The sequence below is a fragment of the Bombina bombina genome, chromosome 9 (genome assembly GCF_027579735.1).
Source record: "Bombina bombina isolate aBomBom1 chromosome 9, aBomBom1.pri, whole genome shotgun sequence".
Taxonomy (NCBI): Eukaryota; Metazoa; Chordata; class Amphibia; order Anura; family Bombinatoridae; genus Bombina; species Bombina bombina.
The window spans coordinates 278,406,241-278,430,477 of record NC_069507.1 but is presented as its reverse complement, the minus strand read 5'-3'; the positions used below and the strand labels follow the sequence as shown (position 1 = coordinate 278,430,477).

At 44.4% G+C, this 24,237-nt stretch overlaps 1 protein-coding gene across 1 annotated transcript in view; it reads left to right on the top strand.

The window, feature by feature from the left end:
• Positions 1 to 24,237, top strand: part of LOC128640331 (ribosomal RNA small subunit methyltransferase NEP1) — an 86,005-nt gene that overhangs the window by 41,394 nt on the left and 20,374 nt on the right. Inside the window, exons 3-4 of the mRNA XM_053692823.1 lie at positions 14,316 to 14,457; positions 15,341 to 15,399. Coding sequence (XP_053548798.1) covers positions 14,316 to 14,457; positions 15,341 to 15,399 — 201 coding nt within the window. The remainder of the gene's footprint in view (positions 1 to 14,315; positions 14,458 to 15,340; positions 15,400 to 24,237) is intronic.

The window sequence follows — 24,237 nt, the reverse complement described above, 5'->3', positions numbered from 1 at the left end:
TACTATTTTGTCCCAGGCAGAAAAATAGAAGAATCTTCCTGTGATTTCTATGATCTTAGCAGGCTGTAACTAAGATCCATTGCTGTTCTCACAGAGAGAGGTAACTTCAGCGGGGGAATGGCGTGCAGGTTATCCTGCTATGAGGTATGTGCAGTTAAGATTTTTCTAGAAGATGTGAATGCTAGAAAATGCTGCTGTTACCAAATTTATTTAAGGTAAGCCTGAATACAGTGATTTAATAGCGACTGGTATCATGCTTACTTTCTGAGGTAATACTCTTTTATATTTACAATATAAAACGTTTGCTGGCATGTTTAAACGTTTTTATATATACTTTGGTGATAAAACTTTATTGGGGCCTAGTTTTTTTCCACATGGCTGGCTTAAATTTGCCTAGAAACAGTTTCCTGAGGCTTTCCACTGTGTTACTATGAGTGGGAGGGGCCTAATTTAGCGCTTTTTTTGTGCAGTAACTTTTACAGACTGAGACATCCAGCTTCCTCCAGGAGTCCCCTGAATGCTATAGGACATCTCTAAAGGGCTCTTAGGCTTTCCAAAATCGTTTGTTGGGGAAGGTAGGCCCACAGCAAGGCTGTGGCAGTTTGGTGTGACTGTTAAAAAACGTTTATATCGTTTTTTTGATCCGTTTTTTGAACTAAGGGGTTAATCATCCATTTGCAAGTGGGTGCAATGCTCTGTTAGCTTATTATACACACTGTAAAAATTCCGTTTGATTTACTGCCTTTTTTCACTGTGTTTCAAATTCTAACAAAATTTGTTTCTCTTAAAGGCACAGTACCGTTTCTTATATTTGCTTGTTAACTTGATTTAAAGTGTTTTCCAAGCTTGCTAGTCTCATTGCTAGTCTGTACAAACATGTCTGACATAGAGGAAACTCCTTGTTCATTATGTTTAAAAGCCATTGTGGAACCCCCTCTTAGAATGTGTACCAAATGTACTGATTTCACTTTAAGCAATTAAGATCATATTCTGTCTTTAAAAAATTTATCACCAGAGGAATCTGACGAGGGGGAAGTTATGCCGACTAACTCGCCCCATGTGTCAGACCCTTCGACTCCCGCTCAAGGGACTCACGCTCAAATGGCGCCAAGTACATCTAGGGCGCCCATAGCGTTTACTTTACAAGACATGGCGGCAGTCATGGATAATACACTGTCAGCGGTATTAGCCAGACTACCTGAATTTAGAGGAAAGTGAGATAGCTCTGGAGTTAGACGAAATACAGAGCATACTGACGCTTTAAGAGCTATGTCTGATACTGCCTCACAATATGCAGAAGCTGAAGAAGGAGAGCTTCTTTCTGTGGGTGATATTTCTGACTCAGGGAAGATGATGCAACCTGATTCTGATATTTCTACATTTAAATTTAAGCTTGAACACCTCCGCGTGTTACTCAGGGAGGTTTTAGCTGCTCTGAATGACTGTGATACAATTGCAGTGCCAGAGAAATTGTGTAGACTGGATAAATACTATGCAGTGCCGGTGTGCACTGATGTTTTTCCAATACCTAAAAGGTTTACAGAAATTATTACTAAGGAATGGGATAGACCCGGTGTGCCCTTCTTTCCCCCTCCTATTTTTAGAAAAATGTTTCCAATAGACGCCACCACACGTGACTTATGGCAGACAGTTCCTAAGGTGGAGGGAGCAGTTTCTACTCTAGCAAAGCGTACTACTATCCCTGTCGAGGACAGTTGTGCTTTCTTAGATCCAGTGGATAAAAAGTTAGAGGGTTACCTTAAGAAAATGTTTATTCAACAAGGTTTTATCCTACAGCCCCTTGCATGCATTGCTCCTGTCACTGCTGCTGCGGCGTTCTGGTTTGAGTCTCTGGAAGAGGCTTTACAGGTAGCGACTCCATTGGATGACATACTTGACAAGCTTAGAGCACTTAAGCTAGCCAATTCTTTTGTTTCTGATGCCATTGTTCATTTGACTAAACTAACGGCTAAGAATTCTGGTTTTGCTATCCAGGCGCGCAGATCGCTATGGCTTAAATCATGGTCAGCTGACGTTACTTCAAAGTCTAAGCTGCTTAACATTCCCTTCAAGGGGCAGACCCTATTCGGGCCTGGTTTGAAGGAGATTATTGCTGATATCACTGGAGGAAAAGGTCATGCCCTTCCTCAGGATAGGTCCAAATCAAGCGCCAAACAGTCTAATTTTCGTGCCTTTCAAAATTTCAAGGCAAATGCGGCATCAACTTCCTCTAATGCAAAACAAGAGGGAACTTTTGCTCAGTCCAAGACGGTCTGGGGACCTAACCAGACCTGGAACAAGGGTAAGCAGGCCAAAAAAAACTGCTGCTGCCTCTAAGACAGCATGAAGGAACGGCCCCCTATCCGGTAAAGGATCTAGTAGGGGCAGACTTTCGCTCTTCGCCCAGGCGTGGGCAAGAGATGTCCAGGATCCCTGGGCGTTGGAAATTATATCCCAGGGATATCTTCTGGACTTCAAGGTTTCCCCTCCAAAAGGGAGATTTCACCTTTCTCAATGATCTGCAAACCAGATAAAGAGAGAGGCATTCTTACACTGTGTAAAAGACCTCCTAGTTATGGGAGTGATCCATCCAGTTCCAAGGGAGGAACAGGGACAGGGATTTTACTCAAATCTGTTTGTGATTCCCAAAAAAGAGGGAACCTTCAGACCAATTTTGGATCTAAAGATCTTAAACAAATACATGACTACAGTGGGTTTAAAGGATGCTTATCTTCACATTCCAATACACAAAGATCATCATCGGTTTCTCAGGTTTGCCTTCCTAAACAGGCATTACCAGTTTGTAGCTCTTCCCTTTGGGTTAGCTACAGCCCCAAGAATTTTTATGAAGGTTCTGGGGTCGCTTCTGGCGGTCCTAAGGCCGCGGGGCATAGCAGTGGCCCCTTATTTAGACGACATCCTGATTCAGGCATCAAACTTCCAAGTTGCCAAGTCTCATACGGGCATAGTGTTGGCATTTCTCAGGTCGCATGGGTGGAAGGTGAACGAGGAAGAGTTTTCTATCCCCCCTCACAAGAGTTTCCTTCCTAGGTACTCTGATAGATTCTGTAGAAATGAAAATTTACCTGACGGAGTCCAGGTTATCAAAACTTCTAAATTCCTGCCGTGTTCTTTATTCCATTCCTCGCCCTTCGGTGGCTCAGTGCATGGAAGTAATCGGCTCAATGGTAGTGGCAATGGACATAGTGCCTTTTGGACGCCTACACCTCAGATCGCTGCAACTCTGCATGCTCAGTCAGTGGAATGGGGATTACACAGATTTGTCCCCTCTACTAAATCTGGATCAAGAGACCAGGGATTCTCGTCTCTGGTGGCTATCTCAGGTCTATCTGTCCAAAAGTATGACCTTTCGCAGGCCAGATTGGACAATTGTAACGACAGATGCCAGCCTTCTAGGTTGGGGTGCAGTCTGGAACTCCCTGAAGGCTCAGGGATCGTGGACTCAGGAGGAGAACTCCTTCCAATAAACATTCTGGAACTAAGAGCGATATTCAATGCTCTTCAGGCTTGGCCTCAGCTAGCGACACTGAGGTTCATCAGATTTCAGTCGGACAACATCACGACTGTGGCTTACATCAACCATCAAGGGGGAACAAGGAGTTCCCTAGCCATGTTGGAAGTCTCAAAGATAATTCGCTGGGCGGAGATTCACTCTTGCCATCTATCAGCTATCCATATCCCAGGTGTAGAGAACTGGGAGGCGGATTTTCTAAGTCGACAGACTTTTCATCCGGGGGAGTGGGAACTCCATCCGGAGGTGTTTGCACAATTGGTTCATTGTTGGGGCAAACCAGAACTGGATCTCATGGCGTCTCGCCAGAACGCCAAGCTTCCTTGTTACGGATCCAGGTCCAGGGACCCCAAGGCAACGCTGATAGATGCTCTAGCAGCGCCTTGGTCCTTCAACCTGGCTTATGTGTTTCCACCGTTTCCTCTGCTCCCTCGTCTGATTGCCAAAATCAAGCAGGAGAGAGCATCAGTGATCTTGATAGCGCCTGCGTGGCCACGCAGGACTTGGTATGCAGATCTGGTGGACATTTCATCCTTTCCACCATGGACTCTGCCGATGAGACAGGATCTTCTACTTCAAGGTCCTTTCAACCATCCAAATCTAATTTCTCTGAGGCTGACTGCCTGGAGATTGAACGCTTGATTTTATCAAAGCGTGGTTTCTCCGAGTCAGTCATTGATACCTTAATTCAGGCACGAAAGCCTGTCACCAGGTAAATCTATCATAAGATATGGCGTTAATATCTTTATTGGTGTGAATCCAAGCGCTACTCATGGAGTAAGGTCAGGATTCCCAGGATATTATCCTTTCTCCAAGAAGGATTGGAGAAAGGATTGTCAGCTAGTTCCTTAAAGGGACAGATTTCTGCACTATCTATTCTTTTGCACAAGCGTCTGGCGGATGTCCCAGACGTTCAGGCATTTTGTCAGGCTTTAGTTAGATTCAAGCCTGTGTTTAAACCTGTTGCTCCACCTTGGAGTTTAAATTTGGTTCTTAAAGTTCTTTTTTTGGTAGCTATTTCCTCGGCTCGTAGAGTTATGAGTTATCTGCCTTACAATGTGATTCTCCTTATCTGATCTTCCATGCAGATAAGGTAGTTTTGCGTACCAAACCTGGGTTTTTACCTAAGGTGGTATCTAATAAGAATATCAATCAAGAGATTGTTGTTCCATCTTTGTGTCCTAATCCTTCTTCAAAGAAGGAACGTCTATTACACAATCTGGACGTGGTTAGTGCTTTAAAGTTTTACTTACAAGCTACTAAGATTTTCGTCAAACATCTGCATTGTTTGTTGTCTACTCTGGACAGAGGTGAGGTCAAAAGGCTTCGGCAACCTCTTTCTTTTTGGCTAAGAAGCATAATCCGCTTAGCCTATGAGACTGCTGGACAGCAGCCTCCAGAAAGGATTACAGCTCATTCTACTAGAGCTGTGGCTTCCACATGGGCCTTTAAAAATGAGGCTTCTGTTGAACAGATTTGCAAGGCGGCGACTTGGTCTTCGCTTCATACTTTTTCAAAATTCTACAAATTTGATACTTTTGCTTCTTCTCAGGCTATTTTTGGGAGAAAGGTTTTACAGGCAGTGGTACCTTCCGTTTAAGTACCTGCCTTGTCCCTCCCTTCATCCGTGTACTTTAGCTTTGGTATTGGTATCCCACAAGTAATGGATGATCCGTGGACTGGATACACCTTACAAGAGAAAACATAATTTATGCTTACCTGATAAATTTATTTCTCTTGTGGTGTATCCAGTCCACGGCCCGCCCTGTCATTTTAAGGCAGGTATTTTTAAATTTTAAACTATAGTCACCACTACACCCTATAGTTTCTCCTTTTTTCTTGCTTGTTTTCGGTCGAATGACTGGATATGGCAGTTAGGGGAGGAGCTATATAGCAGCTCTGCTGTGGGTGATCCTCTTGCAACTTCCTGTTGGGAAGGAGAATATCCCACAAGTAATGGATGATCCGTGGACTGGATACACCACAAGAGAAATAAATTTATCAGGTAAGCATAAATTGTTTTTCCTCTCTCTGACCATCATCTCCTAACTTGCAACATCACTTCCCTACCTACAACTCCCCCTCCCTCTACCCGTCACACCAAATTTCACAGAAGTACTAAGTCACTAGATCTGCATCAGCTCGCTAGCTCTCTCAAACATCTCCTCTCATCCATCACCTCCTTTTCCTGCCTTGACCAATCTATCTGCCAGTATAATTCCACCCTTACATCGGTCATTGACACTCTGGCCCCTCCAACCTTATCTCAGAAACCACACTCTCATCCTCAGCCCTGGCATACTCCTCTGACACGATACCTACGCAGATGCTCCCATACTGCTGAGCGACATTGGAGGAAATCTCGGCGTTCAGCTGACTTTCTTCACTACAAGTTCATCCTGAACTCCTACTATTCTGCCCTTAAAGGGACAGTCTACACCAGAATTTTTATTGTTTTAAAAGATAGATAATCCCTTTATTACCCATTTCCCAGTTTTGCATAACCAACACAGTAATAATAATATACTTTTAACCTCTGTGATTATCTTGTATCTAAGCCTCTGCAAACTGCCCCTTTTTCAGTTCTTTTGACAGACTTGCAGTCTAGCCAATCAGTGTCTGCTCCCAGATAACTTCTTGTGCACAAGCACAGTGTTATCTATATGAAATACGTGAACTAACACCATCTAGTGGTGAAAAACTGTTAAAATGCAATCTGAAAGAGGTGGGCTTCAAGGTCTAAGAAATTAGCATATGAACCTCCTAGGTTAAGCTTTCAACTAAGAATACCAAGAGAACAAAGCAAAATTGGTGATAAAAGAAAATTGTTTAAAATTACATGCTCTATCTGAATCATGAAAGTTTATTTTGGCCTAGACTGTCCCTTTAATCTTTATAAGCAACAATATTTTTCTAATCTCATCTCTACTCTTTCCTCTAACCCTAAACTTCTGTTCTCTACGTTCAACACTCTTCTCCGCCCACCCCCACCTCCTAACACAACCTCTCTCTCAGCTCAAGATTTTGCAAGCCACTTCAAAAACAAAATTGACTCCATCTGAAGCGAAATCAGCTCTCAACATACTTCCAATCTCCCACCCCCTCAAAAGCTCACGATCACCCAAAACCCAAATATCCAAAAATGCAGCTCTTTTGCCCCTGTTAATGAGGATGAAGTTTCTGCCCTTATACTGTCCTCCCACCTCACTACCTGTCCCCTCGACCCCATCCCCTCACAGCTACTCCCCTCCCTCTCTTCTACCCTGAACCCCATACTCACACACATTTTCAACCTCTCCCTCAGCACTGGTATATTTCCATCATCTCTAAAACATGCACTGATCACAACTATCCTCAAAAAACCTTCCCTTGATCCAACCTCCCCTTCCAATTACCGCCCTATTTCTCTACTCCCTCTTGCCTCAAAGCTCCTCGGAAATCTAGTTTACGCACGTCTATCCCATTTCCTTACACTAAACTCTCTTCTTGACCCACTGCAATCTGGATTTCGTTCCCATCACTCTACAGAGACAGCAATTGTCAAGGTTACCAATGACCTACTTACAGCAAAATCCAAAGGCCACTTCTCTGCTTATCCTCCTTGACCTGTCTGCAGCCTTTGACACTGTTGACCACCCTCTTCTGCTCAAAACCCTCCAATCCTTCGGCATCTGTGACACCGCTCTCTCGTGGTTCTCTTCCTATCTGACTAACCGTACATTTAGTGTAGCCTTCTCCGGAGCATCCTCTGCCCCGTTACTACTTTCTGTTGGGGTACCTCAAGGCTCTGTACTTGGACAAGAACAAGGAGAAAATTCAGCACTCGGGGGACACCAACTTGATATTAAAAGGCAAAACTTTATTCCATAGTTTAAAAATACAGGTAGGATCAGGGAATTAACCCCTTACGCGTTTCGTGCTCCGCCTGAGCACTTAGTCATAGGGATGTTTGCTTAAACCGGACATGGCCTATTTAAAGGCACAGTGTCCAATCAAGCAATGTGTCAGAAAGATTTAAAAAAACAATAATATAAAAGCATGTTAACATTGAACATGATTATCTTGCAATATGAATGTATGAATCAGCCAAACATCAGTGAATATTAAATGTAAAAATAAACAATTTTGTATCATATCAAAATTCCATAGTATTAAATGCAACAACACACTGTTTCAAAAAGACAATATAAACATAGATCTTGTAACAATTAATCAGCTAAAGACACTATACGTATAGAAAAGCTTTTACCCAATACATTAAACTAACCTAGTACGTTTATGTTACGTAGAAACTGAAATCGTTGCCATATTGTTTAATGAATACTAGAAAAAATCATCATAGCAGTGTGTTACATAACACTGAACATGGTTAGTAATGTTAAATAAGGTATGTGTCTTGGGATGAATTGATAACCAAATAGCATAGTGTGACATAGTAAAGCTGGAAAAAGATATTAGCCTATGAATAGACTCATATCCCACTCCTTATTTAAACCCTCAGGGGTAACCGTTCTTAATTTATATATCCAGTACATTTCTTGTTTGAGTAACATTTTGTTTCTGTTTCCCCCTCTGGTCGGTGGATAAATTTTATCAATGACTTTAACTGTCATATTAAATTTATTTGTCATATGTATGCTGAAATGGTGCCGTGCAATTGCTGAATTTTTATTATACATTTTAGTGTCATATATGTGTTCTCTCATACGAGATCTTAGTTCTCTACTAGTCTGACCTGTGTATTGCATGTGACAAAGATTACACTCAAGTAAATATACAACATAGTGGCTTCTGCAATTTGCATAGAAACCAATGTTGTAACTTTCAAGGGTTACAGTGCTTGAGAAAGTTTCTCCTCTGCTTATAATGTCACAGGTTGAACACGGGCCAGTGCCACATTTAAAAGTCTGATTTGACATTCTCAATCTTATCCTTTAGCTTGTCTCTCTTTAGGGTCTTGCTTTTGTTAATGATTCCCATCAGTGTAAGAGAACAAGTGGTTAGGGCATCATTCCATTCTTGCTGTAGAGTACTGTCTTCCAGGTCAAAAGTGGGGAATTTGTTAATTCTAAGTCCCCTGGGGATTCTCTGCACATCAATGTAATGGGTAAATGAAACAATGTCCCACATCCGTTAACAATAGCTTTTCAAATTGGTTAAAGAGTCCCTTTAAATCCAATACTTTTTCTCCATTACTTCCTCCTGTCATGAATATTTTTTCAAAAAAATCCTTTCTACTTGCTATATTAAAAATGGTTTCACTGATGTTGGCTTCTTCCTGTTCCATATTGAAAAAATGTAACTGATCCTTGTAACCTTATTAAGTATAATATATATACTTATACTTTTGTTATGGTGTCCCCACTCTCACTTATTTATGAGCTGTGATTAACAATGTACCCTTAAACTCTATCTTGCATGCGAGATCTTGTCATCCACCACACTTAATTAGGTCAATACCCAGGGCCCAATTTTTGAGACTTAGGAGAAACACGAACTCGGATGAACTTTTTCAAAAACAGGCAGCAGCGCTCAAAAATAGACTCACTAAAAGAGGGTATAACACTAAGCTTTTGGAAAACAGTATCCGACAGGCTAGTGTTAATACACAACAGGGCCTGCTATCGAAACAAAAGAAAGATAACAGGGATTTTGCAGATTTTCCTATTGTTTTCTCAACTGAATACTCTAATCAGTATAACCAGGTATGTGGTATCCTAAAGAGAAACTTACAAATCTTACAACAAGATGAGATACTGAGTGGGATTATTGATAAATGTAAATTTGTTCCCAGACGGGCGCCCACTTTGGCCAATAAATTGTCACCAAGCTTAGTGTCCTCCAAGAAACAGAGAACAGGTACATGGCTACATAAAAAGGGCACTTTTAAATGTGGCACTGGCCCGTGTTCAACCTGTGACATTATAAGCAGAGGAGAAACTTTCTCAAGCACTGTAACCCTTGAAAGTTACAACATTGGTTTCTATGCAAATTGCAGAAGCCACTATGTTGTATATTTACTTGAGTGTAATCTTTGTCACATGCAATACACAGGTCAGACTAGTAGAGAACTAAGATCTCGTATGAGAGAACACATATATGACACTAAAATGTATAATAAAAATTCAGCAATTGCACGGCACCATTTCAGCATACATATGACAAATAAATTTAATATGACAGTTAAAGTCATTGATAAAATTTATCCACCGACCAGAGGGGGAAACAGAAACAAAATGTTACTCAAACAAGAAATGTACTGGATATATAAATTAAGAACGGTTACCCCTGAGGGTTTAAATAAGGAGTGGGATATGAGTCTATTCATAGGCTAATATCTTTTTCCAGCTTTACTATGTCACACTATGCTATTTGGTTATCAATTCATCCCAAGACACATACCTTATTTAACATTACTAACCATGTTCAGTGTTATGTAACACACTGCTATGATGATTTTTTCTAGTATTCATTAAACAATATGGCAACGATTTCAGTTTCTACGTAACATAAACGTACTAGGTTAGTTTAATGTATTGGGTAAAAGCTTTTCTATACGTATAGTGTCTTTAGCTGATTAATTGTTACAAGATCTATGTTTATATTGTCTTTTTGAAACAGTGTGTTGTTGCATTTAATACTATGGAATTTTGATATGATACAAAATTGTTTATTTTTACATTTAATATTCACTGATGTTTGGCTGATTCATACATTCATATTGCAAGATGATCATGTTCAATGTTAACATGCTTTTATATTATTGTTTTTTTAAATCTTTCTGACACATTGCTTGATTGGACACTGTGCCTTTAAATAGGCCATGTCCGGTTTTAGCAAACATCCCTATGACTAAGTGCTCAGGCGGAGCACGAAACGCATAAGGGGTTAATTCCCTGATCCTACCTGTATTTTTAAACTATGGAATAAAGTTTTGCCTTTTAATATCAAGTTGGTGTCCCCCGAGTGCTGCATTTTCTCCTTGTTCTTACACATTTTTTGCGGTTTGCGCTTAGCCGCGTTTGATTTGCACCTCACGGCTATCGGCTTGGCAGCAATAGGACTCTCCCCTCTACGTCACGCTCTGCAGCGGCCTAGTCTCTCTTGCTCTGTACTTGGACCCCTTCTCTTTTCAATCTGCACGTCGTCACTAGGTTCCTTAATAAAGTCCCATGGGTTTCAATACCATTTGTATGCCGATGACACCCAAATCTACCTCTCTTCACCAGACCTACCTCCTTCCTTACTAACCCATGTCACTAACTGTCTTTCTCACATCTCATCTTGGATGTCCTCTCACTATCTTAGGCTAAATCTCTCCAAAACTGAACTCCTTATTTTTCCCCCTTCTCCCAATGTCTTCACCCCCAAAATTTCTATAACTGTTGATAATTTCATCATTACCCCTACCCCGCACCCCCGATGTCTTGGGGTCACACTTGACTCAGATCTTTCCTTCACTCCTCACATCCAGTCCTTGGCTAAAGCCTGCCGCTTCCACCTTAAAAACATTGCTAAAATTTGACATTTCCTTACACAAGATACAACCAAGATTTTAATCCACTCTCTCATCCTTTCTCGCCTGGACTACTGCAATTCCGCCCTCTCTGGTCTACCTAGCTGCCGCATAGCTCCTTTACAATCCATTATGAATGCCTCTGCCAGGCTCATCTTCCTTACTCGTCGCTCTTCATCTGCTGCACCTCTCTGCCAATCCCTTCACTCGCTTCCTCTTGCCTCTAGGATTAAACACAAAATCCTCACCCTGACATATAAAGCTCTCAACTGCACTGCTCCCCCCTACATCTCAGAACTTGTCTCTAGATACTCTCCCTCCCGTCCCCTTCGATCAGCTCAGGATCTCCTCCTCTCCTGTTACTTCCTCACATTCCCATTTACAGGACTTCTCCAGATTGGCCCCCATCTTGTGGAATTCCCTGCTTCGCTCCATAAGACTCTCCCCTAGTTTTTACAGCTTCAAGCACTCCCTAAAAACTCTACTATTCAGGGATGCATACAATCAACACTAACCTTTCCTAACGCCATTGCTTTCCCCTTGAACCCCTTAGATTGTAAGCCTATGGGCCCAGCTGTTTACAGATCGCTTCATAAGAGCCGACTACAACAGTGAAACTCTCGACAGGGCCCTCTACCCACTTGACCCCTACAAAAGCTATCCTGTACACAGACTATGTTTACAGCGCTGCGGAATCTGTTGGTGCTCTACAAATACCTGATGATGATAATAATAATTACCAGTGAGCGTGCGCCTGTCGTGTGTGTGCATTACTAGATTACCAGTGAGCGTGCGCCTGTCGTGTGTGTGCATTACTAGATTACCAGTGAGCGTGCGCCTGTCGTGTGTGTGCATTACTAGATTACCAGTGAGTGTGCGCCTGTCGCGTGTGTGTGCATTACTAGATTACCAGTGAGCGTGCGCCTGTCGTGTGTGTGCGCATTACTAGATTACCAGTGAGCGTGCGCCTGTCGTGTGTGTGCATTACTAGATTACCAGTGAGCGTGCTCCTGTCCTGTGTGTGCATTACTAGATTACCAGTGAGCGTGCATATGACTAGATTAGCAGTGAGCACGTGCGCCTGTCGGGGGCGCATGAGTAGATTAGCAGAGAGCGCGCGTGCGCCTGTCGGGGGCGCATGACTAGATTAGCAGTGAGCGCCCGTGCGCCTGTCGGGGGCGCATGACTAGATTAGCAGTGAGCGCCCGTGCGCCTGTTGGGGGCGCATGACTAGATTAGCAGTGAGCGCCCGTGCGCCTGTCGGGGGCGCATGACTAGATTAGCAGTGAGCGCCTGTTGGGGGCGCATGACTAGATTAGCAGTGAGCGCCCGTGCGCCTGTCGGCGGCGCATGACTAGATTAGCAGTGAGCGCCTGTCGGGGGCGCATGACTAGATTAGCAGTGAGCGCCCGTGCGCCTGTCGGGGGCGCATGACTAGATTAGCAGTGAGCGCCTGTCGGGGACGCATGACTAGATTAGCAGTGAGCGCCTGTCGGGGGCGCATGACTAGATTAGCAGTGAGCGCCCGTGCGCCTGTCGGGGGCGCATGACTAGATTAGCAGTGAGCGCCTGTCGGGGGCGCATGACTAGATTAGCAGTGAGCGCCCGTGCGCCTGTCGGGGGCGCATGACTAGATTAGCAGTGAGCGCCCGTGCGCCTGTTGGGGGCGCATGACTAGATTAGCAGTGAGCGCCCGTGCGCCTGTCGGGGGCGCATGACTAGATTAGCAGTGAGCGCCTGTCGGGGGCGCATGACTAGATTAGCAGTGAGCGCCCGTGCGCCTGTCGGCGGCGCATGACTAGATTAGCAGTGAGCGCCCTTGCGCCTGTCGGGGGCGCATGACTAGATTAGCAGTGAGCGCCCGTGCGCCTGTCGGGGGCGCATGACTAGATTAGCAGTGAGCGCCCGTGCTCCTGTCGGGGGCGCATGACTAGATTAGCAGTGAGCGCCCGTGCGCCTGTCGGGGGCGCATGACTAGATTAGCAGTGAGCGCCCGTGCGCCTGTCGGGGGCGCATGACTAGATTAGCAGTGAGCGCCCGTGCGCCTGTCGGGGGCGCATGACTAGATTAGCAGTGAGCGCCCGTGCGCCTGTCGGGGGCGCATGACTAGATTTGTGTATCGGTGTATTACCAGTGATGAGGGCGTTACCAGGGAGTGTGTGTATCGGTGTATTACCAGTGATGAGGGCGTTACCAGGGAGTGTGTGTATCGGTGTATTACCAGTGATGAGGGCGTTACTAAGGGAGTGTGTGTATTGGTGTATTACCAGTGATGAGGGCGTTACCAGGGAGTGTGTGTATCGGTGTATTACCAGTGATGAGAGCGTTATTAAGGTAGTGTGTGTATCGGTGTATTACAAGTGATGAGGGCGTTATTAAGGTAGTGTGTGTATCGGTGTATTACAAGTGATGAGGGCGTTACCAGGGAGTGTGTGTATCGGTGTATTACCAGTGATGAGGGCGTTACTAAGGGAGTGTGTGTATTGGTGTATTACCAGTGATGAGGGCGTTACTAAGGGAGTGTGTGTATCGGTGTATTACCAGTGATGAGGGCGTTACTAGGGAGTGTGTGTATCGGTGTATTACCAGTGATGAGGGCGTTACTAGGGAGTGTGTGTATCGGTGTATTACCAGTGATGAGGGCGTTACCAGGGAGTGTGTGTATCGGTGTATTACCAGTGATAAGGGCGTTACTAAGGGAGTGTGTGTATTGGTGTATTACCAGTGATGAGGGCGTTACTAAGGGAGTGTGTATCGGTGTATTACCAGTGATGAGGGCGTTACCAGGGAGTGTGTGTATCGGTGTATTACCAGTGATGAGAGCGTTATTAAGGTAGTGTGTGTATCGGTGTATTACAAGTGATGAGGGCGTTTTCACATGGAGTGTGTGTATCGGTGTATTACCAGTGATGAGGGCGTTACTAGGGAGTGTGTGTATCGGTGTATTACCAGTGATGAGGGCGTTACTAGGGAGTGTGTGTATCGGTGTATTACCAGTGATGAGGGCGTTACCAGGGAGTGTGTGTATCGGTGTATTACCAGTGATGAGAGCGTTATTAAGGTAGTGTGTGTATCGGTGTATTACAAGTGATGAGGGCGTTACCAGGGAGTGTGTGTATCGGTGTATTACCAGTGATGAGGGCGTTACTAGGGAGTGTGTGTATCGGTGTATTACCAGTGATGAGGGCGTTACTAGGGAGTGTGTGTATCGGTGTATTACCAGATTATCAGTGTATTGATTACTTGTGCATATGTTCTCTCCTGCAGAGCTTGTTGATGCTCATGGACAGTCCGCTAAACAGGGCTGGGTTGCTACAGGTCTACATTCACACCCAGAGGAATGTTCTAATTGAGGTGAATCCTCAAACACGCATCCCCCGAACCTTTCCTCGATTCTGCGGCTTGATGGGTGAGTGACATAACAGCTGGCTGCTTGTGTAAAGGTAGTTATCAGAGGGTTCTGTTGTACTAACACTCAGAGGGAGCACGTTTTATGTTTACCGCATATATTTCTTGCCGATTGCCATTAACAACAGACACTGTGTCTATCATCTGTGTTTTTATCATTATGCCGGTCTGTATAATCTGTCACTGTGCTGTATATGAGCCGACACACTGCATAATAACCAGCAGTTAGGTTTCTTAGATGAACTTCTGGTTGTTACATACAGTATATAGCTTTAAATGAGCGACATATTTTTCTGTTCCCTGTGCTAGATCCCTTCATTCAATAAGTTGGCAAATGTTTATAAATGAACCCGAGTGTACCAGCTGTGTCTCTGTTACAGTTTAGCCTCTGATTGGGCAGTTGGATACCCATGGGAGGTTTGATAGCTCCATAAATAACACTATTCGCTCTCTACCATATGTGGTGGCGCTGCTAGATGTCTGTTACAGAGCAACGTTTATAGGTTATTGTATCGGATGGGCTTTCCTGACTGTACCCCGTGTTAGGCAACGGCAGGGGAATGTTCTACAACTGCCCATCACCAGGCTGCAGCGCTCTGTGCCCCCCCCCCCCCCCCACCAATCACTGACCTCTGCTATTCCCTGGTGTGTCTAGCTCATGAAAGGTAGAACAAATTCCCACAGCACCATGAAGTAATTATCCAATTTTATTGAAACAAGGACATCCAAAATACAGGCGACATTTCGGGTGTTTAACCCTTACTCATGTGTCTAGCTCACCCCCAACTGATGCCTTTGACTTTCCCCACCTCCTTACTCATGTCATGTTGTCGTTGTCTCCGAAGAGATGTTTGTCACTGATTGTTTATCATTTTCTCCTTCAGTTCAACTGTTGCACAAGCTAAGTGTTAGAGCTGCGGATGGACCCCAGAAGCTGTTAAAGGTAAAATCATAGAACTTGTTGTTGGGATTATCTGGGAGAAGCAATATTTTATTAAATGTGGGCAGTGAGTAAGGTGCTACTGACAGTACAGTGACGATATACTGAGATCTGACTACACAGGGCAGCGAGTAAGGCGCTACTGACAGTACAGTGACGATATACTGAGATCTGACTACACAGGGCAGGGAGTAAGGCGCTACTGACAGTACAGTGACGATATACTGAGATCTGACTACACAGGGCAGCGAGTAAGGCGCTACTGACAGTACAGTGACGATATACTGAGATCTGACTACACAGGGCAGTGAGTAAGACGCTACTGACAGTACAGTGACGATATACTGAGATCTGACTACACAGGGCAGTGAGTAAGGCGCTACTGACAGTACGGTGACGATATACCGAGATCTGACTACACAGGGCAGTGAGTAAGATGCTACTGACAGTACGGTGACGATATTCCGAGATCTGACTACACAGGGCAGGGAGTAAGGCGCTACTGACAGTACAGTGACGATATACTGAGATCTGACTACACAGGACAGTGACTAAGGCGCTACTGACAGTACAGTGACGATATACTGAGATCTGACTACACAGGGCAGGGAGTAAGGCGCTACTGACAGTACAGTGACGATATACTGAGATCTGACTACACAGGGCAGCGAGTAAGGCGCTACTGACAGTACAGTGACGATATACTGAGATCTGACTACACAGGGCAGCGAGTAAGGCGCTACTGACAGTACAGTGACGATATACTGAGATCTGACTACACAGGGCAGGGAGTAAGGCGCTACTGACAGTACGGTGACGATATACTGAGATCTGACTACACAGGGCAGGGAGTAAGGCGCTACTGACAGTACGGTGACGATATACTGAGATCTGACTACACAGGGCAGGGAGTAAGGCGCTACTGACAGTACAGTGACGATATACTGAGATCTGACTACACAGGGCAGGGAGTAAGGCGCTACTGACAGTACGGTGACGATATACTGAGATCTGACTACACAGGGCAGGGAGTAAGGCGCTACTGACAGTACAGTGACGATATACTGAGATCTGACTACACAGGGCAGTGAGTAAGGCGCTACTGACAGTACAGTGACGATATACTGAGATCTGACTACACAGGGCAGTGAGTAAGGCGCTACTGACAGTACAGTGACGATATACTGAGATCTGACTACACAGGGCAGTGACTAAGGCGCTACTGACAGTACAGTGACGATATACTAAGATCTGACTACACAGGGCAGTGAGTAAGACGTATTACCGATGAGGGACAGTCGCCCTCCTATCTTTGTGCAACACATTAGGTCAGTAGTCGCTGTTCTCTGTGATGTGATCTTCCAGACGTGTATAGTTATGTTTTCTTTCTAATGACACGGTGAGTCCACGGATCATCATTAATTACTGTTGGGAATATCACTCCTAGCCAGCAGGAGGCGGCAAAGAGCATCACAGCAGAGCTGTTAAATATCACTTCCCTTCCCACAAACCCCAGTTATTCTCTTTGCCTCTAGTGCAAGGAAGAGGTGAAGTAATTAGGTGTCTGATAAAGATTCTTTTATCAAGATTTCTCTTGTAAGATGTATCGAGTCCATGGATTCATCCATACTTGTGGGATATTCTCCTTCCTAACAGGAAGTGGCAAAGAGAGCACCCACAGCAGAGCTGTCTATATAGCTCCTCCCTTAGCTCCACCCTCCCCAGTCATTCTCTTTGCCTACTCTAAGTACTAGGAAGGGTAAAGAAAGTGTGGTGAGTAAGGCGCTACTGACAGTACGGTGACGATATACCGAGATCTGACTACACAGGGCAGTGAGTAAGGCGCTACTGACAGTACGGTGACGATATACCAAGATCTGACTACACAGGGCAGGGAGTAAGGCGCTACTGACAGTACGGTGACGATATACCGAGATCTGACTACACAGGGCAGTGAGTAAGGCGCTACTGACAGTACAGTGACGATATACTGAGATCTGACTACACAGGGCAGGGAGTAAGGCGCTACTGACAGTACAGTGACGATATACTGAGATCTGACTACACAGGGCAGCGAGTAAGGCGCTACTGACAATACAGTGACGATATACTGAGATCTGACTACACAGGGCAGTGAGTAAGGCGCTACTGACAGTACAGTGACGATATACTGAGATCTGACTACACAGGGCAGTGAGTAAGGCGCTACTGACAGTACAGTGACGATATACTGAGATCTGACTACACAGGGCAGTGAGTAAGGCGCTACTGACAGTACAGTGACGATATACTGAGATCTGACTACACAGGGCAGCGAGTAAGGCGCTACTGACAGTACAGTGACGATATACTGAGATCTGACTACACAGGGCAGCGAGTAAGGCGCTACTGACAGTACAGTGACGATATACTGAGATCTGACTACACAGGGCAGTGAGTAAGGCGCTACTGACAGTACAGTGACGATATACTAAGATCTGACTACACAGGGCAGTGAGTAAGACGTATTACCGATGAGGGACAGTCGCCCTCCTATCTTTGTACAACACATTAGGTCAGTAGTCGCTGTTCTCTGTGATGTGATCTTCCAGACGTGTATAGTTATGTTTTCTTTCTAATGAGACGGTGAGTCCACGGATCATCAATTACTGTTGGGAATATCACTCCTGGCCAGCAGGAGGCGGCAAAGAGCATCACAGCAGAGCTGTTAAATATCACTTCCCTTCCCACAAACCCCAGTTATTCTCTTTGCCTCTAGTGCAAAGAAGAGGTGAAGTAATTAGGTGTCTGATAAAGATTCTTTTATCAAGATTTCTCTTGTAAGATGTATCGAGTCCACGGATTCATCCATACTTGTGGGATATTCTCCTTCCTAACAGGAAGTGGCAAAGAGAGCACCCACAGCAGAGCTGTCTATATAGCTCCTCCCTTAGCTCCACCCCCCCCCCCCCCAGTCATTCTCTTTGCCTACTCTAAGTACTAGGAAGGGTAAAGAAAGTGTGGTGAGAAAAATGTTAGTTTTTATTTTTTCAAGCAAAAGTTTGTTATTTTAAATGGTACCGGTGTGTACTATTCACTCTCTGGCAGAAAAGGGATGAAGATTTCTGCAAGGAGGATGATGATCTTAGCACTTTGTAACTAAAATCCACTGCTGTTCCCACAGAGGCTGAGGAGTACAAGAAAACGTCAGTTGGGGGAACGGTTTGCATGCTAAGCTGCATTGAGGTATGTTCACTCAATTTTTTTCTAGACAGACTGTGATAATTCTAGAAAAGGCTGACAATATCCCCATGAGGGAAAGTTAAGCTGTATTCAGACACTTAATAGAGAATCCCAGCTTTCATACAGGGCTCATTTGTTACTGGTGGCACTAATGGGAAAAAACGTTTTTGTTTATTGAAAAATTTAACGTTTTTTGAGGGACTTTAAGGGGTCATTGTGGCTGATTTAAGGGTTATTAACCCACATGGCTAGTCTAGAAACACTTTGATGTGTTTCTTTTAGGCCCCACTAACATTGAGTGAGGTGGGAGGGGCCTATTTTCACGCCTCAGTTGCGCAGTTTCTTTTACTCTGAAGACATCCAGCTGCTTCTCCAGAGGGTCCTGCTGTGTTTGAGGGCCTAAAAGAAGGTTTTTCCCCACAAATCTATCCTAAAGGGCAGGTAGGCGCCACAGCAGAGCTGTGGCAAGGTGCTGAACGTTTTTATACCGTTTTTTTTTACGTTTTGTCAATCCGTTTTTTACATTAAGGGGTTAATAGTTTATTTGGCTGGCTGTGCAAACTTACTAAGGCTTTATGATTCTACTGTAAATATTTCATAAAGCTTTTTTACACTGTTTTACAGAGTTTGTGGATCTTTTTTTCTCTTAAAGGCACAGTACCGTTTTTTTCTAATTATTATTTACTTTGAATAAAGTGTTCTCCAAGCTTGCTTGTTTCATTACTAGCCTGTTTAACATGTCTGACACCAAGGAAAATCCTTGTTCAATGTGTTTAGAAGCCATTGTGGAACCCCCTCTTAGAATGTGTCCCACTTGCACTGATATGTCTATAAATTATAAAGAACATATTATAGCACTTAAAAATATAGCAATAGATGATTCTCAGACAGAAGGAATTGAGGGTTTGCCATCTAGCTCTCCCCAAGTGTCACAACCAGTAACGCCCGCACAAGTGACGCCAAGTACCTCTAGTGCGTCGACTTCATTTACTTTACAAGACATGGCCACAGTTATGAATACAACCCTCACAGAGGTTTTATCTAAACTGCCTGGTTTACAAAGAAAGTGTGACAGCTCTGGGTTAAGAACACCTGCTGAGCCTTCTAACGCTTTAGTAGCCGTATCCGATATACCCTCACAATGTTCTGAAGTAGGGGTAAGGGATTTGCTATCTGAGGGAGAGATTTCTGATTCAGGAAAGACGCTCCCTCAGACAGATTCTGATATGACGGCCTTTAAATTTAAGCTTGAACACCTCCGCTTATTGCTCAGGGAGGTATTAGCGACTCTGGATGATTGTGACCCTATTGTGGTCCCAGAGAAATTGTGTAAAATGGATAAATACTTAGAGGTTCCTGTTTACACTGATGTTTTTCCAGTCCCTAAGAGGATTGTGAATATTGTTACTAAGGAGTGGGATAGACCAGGTATACCGTTCGCTCCCCCTCCTGTTTTTAAGAAAATGTTTCCCATATCTGACACCATGCGGGACTCTTGGCAGACGGTTCCTAAGGTGGAGGGAGCTGTTTCTACTCTCGCTAAGCGTACAACTATAACTATCGAAGACAGTTGTGCTTTTAAAGATCCTATGGATGAAAAATTAGAGGGTCTCCTAAAGAAAATTTTTGTTCATCAAGGTTTTCTTCTCCAACCTATTGCGTGCATTGTTCCTGTAACTACTGCAGCTGCTTTCTGGTTCAAGGCTCTAGAAGAGGCTCTTCAGATGGAGACTCCATTAGAGGATATTATGGATAGAATTAAGGCCCTTAAATTGGCTAATTCTTTCATTACAGATGCCGCGTTCCAACTGGCTAAATTAGCGGCAAAGAATTCAGGTTTTGCCATTTTAGCACGCAGGGCGTTATGGCTTAAGTCCTGGTCTGCTGATGTGTCATCAAAATCTAAACTTTTGAAAATCCCTTTCAAAGGAAAAACCCTATTCGGGCCTGAACTGAAAGAGATTATTTCAGACATCAAAGGAGGGAAAAGCCACACCCTCCCTCAGGATAAAACAAATAAAATGAGGACCAAACAAAATAATTTTCGTTCCTTTCGGAACTTCAAGGGTGGTCCCGCTTCAGCTTCCCCTGCTGCAAAGCAAGAGGGGAATTTTGCCCAATCTAAGTCAGTCTGGAGACCTAACCAGGCTTGGAACAAAGGTAAACAGGCCAAGAAGCCTGCTGCTGCCTCCAAGACAGCATGAAGGGGTAGCCCCCGATCCGGGACCGGATCTAGTAGGGGGCAGACTCTCTCTCTTCGCTCAGGCTTGGGCAAGAGATGTTCACGATTCCTGGGCTTTAGAAATTGTGTCCCAGGGATATCTTCTGGACTTCAAAGACTCCCCCCCAAGGGGGAGATTTCACGTTTCTCAATTGTCTGCAAACCAGACAAAGAGAGAGGCGTTCTTACGCTGTGTAGAAGACCTACACACCATGGGAGTGATCCGCCCAGTTCCAAAAGCGGAACAAGGGCTAGGGTTTTACTCAAACCTGTTTGTGGTTCCCAAAAAAAGAGGGAACTTTCAGACCAATCTTGGATCTCAAAATTCTAAACAAGTTCCTCAGAGTACCATCATTCAAGATGGAGACTATTCGGACTATTCTACCTCTAATCCAGGAGGGTCAATATAGGACTACCGTGGACTTAAAAGATGCGTATCTACACATCCCTATTCACAGAGATCATCATCAATTCCTCAGATTCGCCTTTCTGGACAGGCATTAGCAGTTCGTGGCCCTTCCCTTCGGGTTGGCCATGGCTCCCAGGATTTTCACAAAGGTGCTAGGGTCTCTTTTGGCGGTTTTAAGACCGCGGGGCATAGCAGTGGCGCCTTATCTAGACAACATCTTAATTCAGGCGTCAACTTTCCAGTTAACCAAGTCTCACACGGATATCGTGTTGGCTTTTCTGAGATCTCATGGGTGGAAGGTGAACATAAAAAAAGAGTTCTCTTCCCTTTTACAAGAGTTTCCTTCCTAGGGACTCTGATAGACTTGGTAGAAATGAAAATATTTCTGACGGAGGTCAGAAAATCAAAACTCTTAACCACTTGCCGAGCTCTTCATTCCATTCCTCGGCCATCAATGGCTCAGCGTATGGAGGTAATCGGACTCATGGTAGCGGCAATTGACATAGTTCCCTTTGCCCGCCTACACCTCAGACCACTGCAACTCTGCATGGGGATTATGCAGATTTATCTCTGCAAATTCATCTGGATCAGGAGACCAGAGATTCTCTTCTCTGGTGGTTGTCTCAGGACCACCTGGCTCAGGGAATGTGTTTCCGCAGGCCAGAGTGGATTATTGTAACGACAGATGCCAGCCTGCTAGGCTGGGGTGCAGTCTGGAACTCCCTGAAAGCACAGGGCTTATGGTCTCGGTAGGAAACTCTCCTCCTGATAAACATTCTAGAACTGAGAGCGATATTCAATGCGCTTCAGGCGTGGCCTCAGCTAGCTGCGGCCAAATTCATCAGATTTCAGTCGGACAACATCACGACTGTAGCTTACATCAATCACCAAGGAGGAACATGGAGTCCTCTAGCGATGATGGAAGTAACTAAAATAATCTGATGGGCGGAGACTCACTCTTGCCATCTTTCAGCTATCTATATCCCAGGGGTAGAGAACTGGGAGGCAGATTTCCTAAGTCATCAGACTTTTCATCCGGGGGAGTGGGAGCTCCATCCGGAAATATTTACCCAGCTGACTCAGCTATGGGGCACACCAGAATTGGATCTGATGGCGTCCCGTCAGAACGCCAAGCTTCCTTGTTACGGGTCCAGGTCCCGGGATCCCCAGGCGGTACTGATAGATGCTCTAGCAGTGCCTTGGTCCTTCAATCTGGCCTATGTATTTCCACCACTTCCTCTCCTCCCACGTCTGATTGCCAGAATCAAGCAGGAGAGAGCTTCTGTGATTCTGATAGCACCTGTGTGGCCACGCAGGACTTGGTATGCAGACCTAGTGGACATGTCATCTGTTCCACCGTGGACTCTGCCAATGAGGCAGGACCTTCTAATCCAAGGTCCATTCAAGCATCCAAATCTAATTTCTCTGCGTCTGACTGCTTGGAGATTGAACGCCTGATTTTATCAAAGCGTGGATTCTCTGAATCAGTCATTGATACCCTGATTCAAGCTAGAAAGCCTGTCGCCGGGAAAATCTATCATAAGATTTGGAGCAAATATCTTTTATTGGTGTGAATCCAAGGGTTACTCATGGAGTAAGATTAGGATTCCTAGAATATTGTCTTTTCTCCAAGAAGGATTGGAGAAGGGATTATCAGCTACCTCCTTAAAAGGACAGATTTCTGCTTTGTCTATTCTTTTACACAAGCGTCTGGCAGATGTCCCAGACGTTCAAGCGTTTAGTCAGAATCAAGCCTGTATTCAAACCTGTTGCTCCGCCATGGAGCCTAAACTTAGTTCTTAAAGTTCTCCTATCTTGGAAAGTTCTGTTTTTAGTAGCTATCTCTTCTGAGTTATCTGCTTTACAGTGTGACTCGCCTTATCTTGTTTTCCATGCAGATAAGGTGGTTTTACGTACCAAACCTGGATTTCTTCCTAAGGTTGTTTCTAATAGGAATATCAATCAGGAAATTGTTGTTCCTTCGCTGTGTCCTAATCCTTCTTCAAGGAAGGAACGTCTGTTGCACAATCTTGATGCGGTTCATGCTTTAAAGTTCTACTTACAAGCAACCAAAGATTTCCGTCAAACATCTTCATTGTTTGTTGTTTATTCTGGTAAGCGGAGAGGCCAAAAAGCTACGGCTACCTCTCTTTCTTTTTGGCTGAAAAGCATCATCTGTTTGGCTTATGAGACTGCTGGCCAGCAGCCTCCTGAAAGGATTACTGCTCATTCTACTAGAGCTGTGGCTTCCACATGGGCTTTTAAAAATGAGGCTTCTGTTGAACAGATTTGTAAGGCGGCGACTTGGTCTTCGCTTCATACTTTTTCCAAATTTTACAAATTCGATACTTTTGCTTCTTCGGAGGCTATTTTTGGGAGAAAGGTTCTACAAGCAGTGGTGCCTTCCGTTTAAGGTACCTGTCTTGTCCCTCCCTTCATCCGTGTCCTAAAGCTTTGGTATTGGTATCCCACAAGTATGGATGAATCTGTGGACTCGATACATCTTACAAGAGAAAACAGAATTTATGCTTACCTGATAAATTTCTTTTCTTGTGATGTATCAAGTCCATGGCCCGCCCTGTTTATTTAAGACAGGTAGTATATTTTTATTTGAAAAACTTCAGTCACCTCTGCACCCTATAGTTTCTCCTTTTTCTTCCTAGCCTTTGGTCGAATGACTGGGGGGCGGAGCTAAGGGAGGAGCTATATAGACAGCTCTGCTGTGGGTGCTCTCTTTGCCACTTCCTTTTAGGAAGGAGAATATCCCACAAGTATGGATGAATCCGTGGACTCGATACATCTTACAAGAGAAATCTTGATAAAAGAATCTTTATCAGACACCTAATTACTTCACCTCTTCCTTGCACTAGAGGCAAAGAGAATAACTAGAGAGAAATTTATCAGGTAAGCATAAATTCTGTTTTTTTTTTTTGTTTTTAAAGTTAGCGCAGACTTGCTCTGATCTTCCGTCACAGTCTGGGTATAGCCG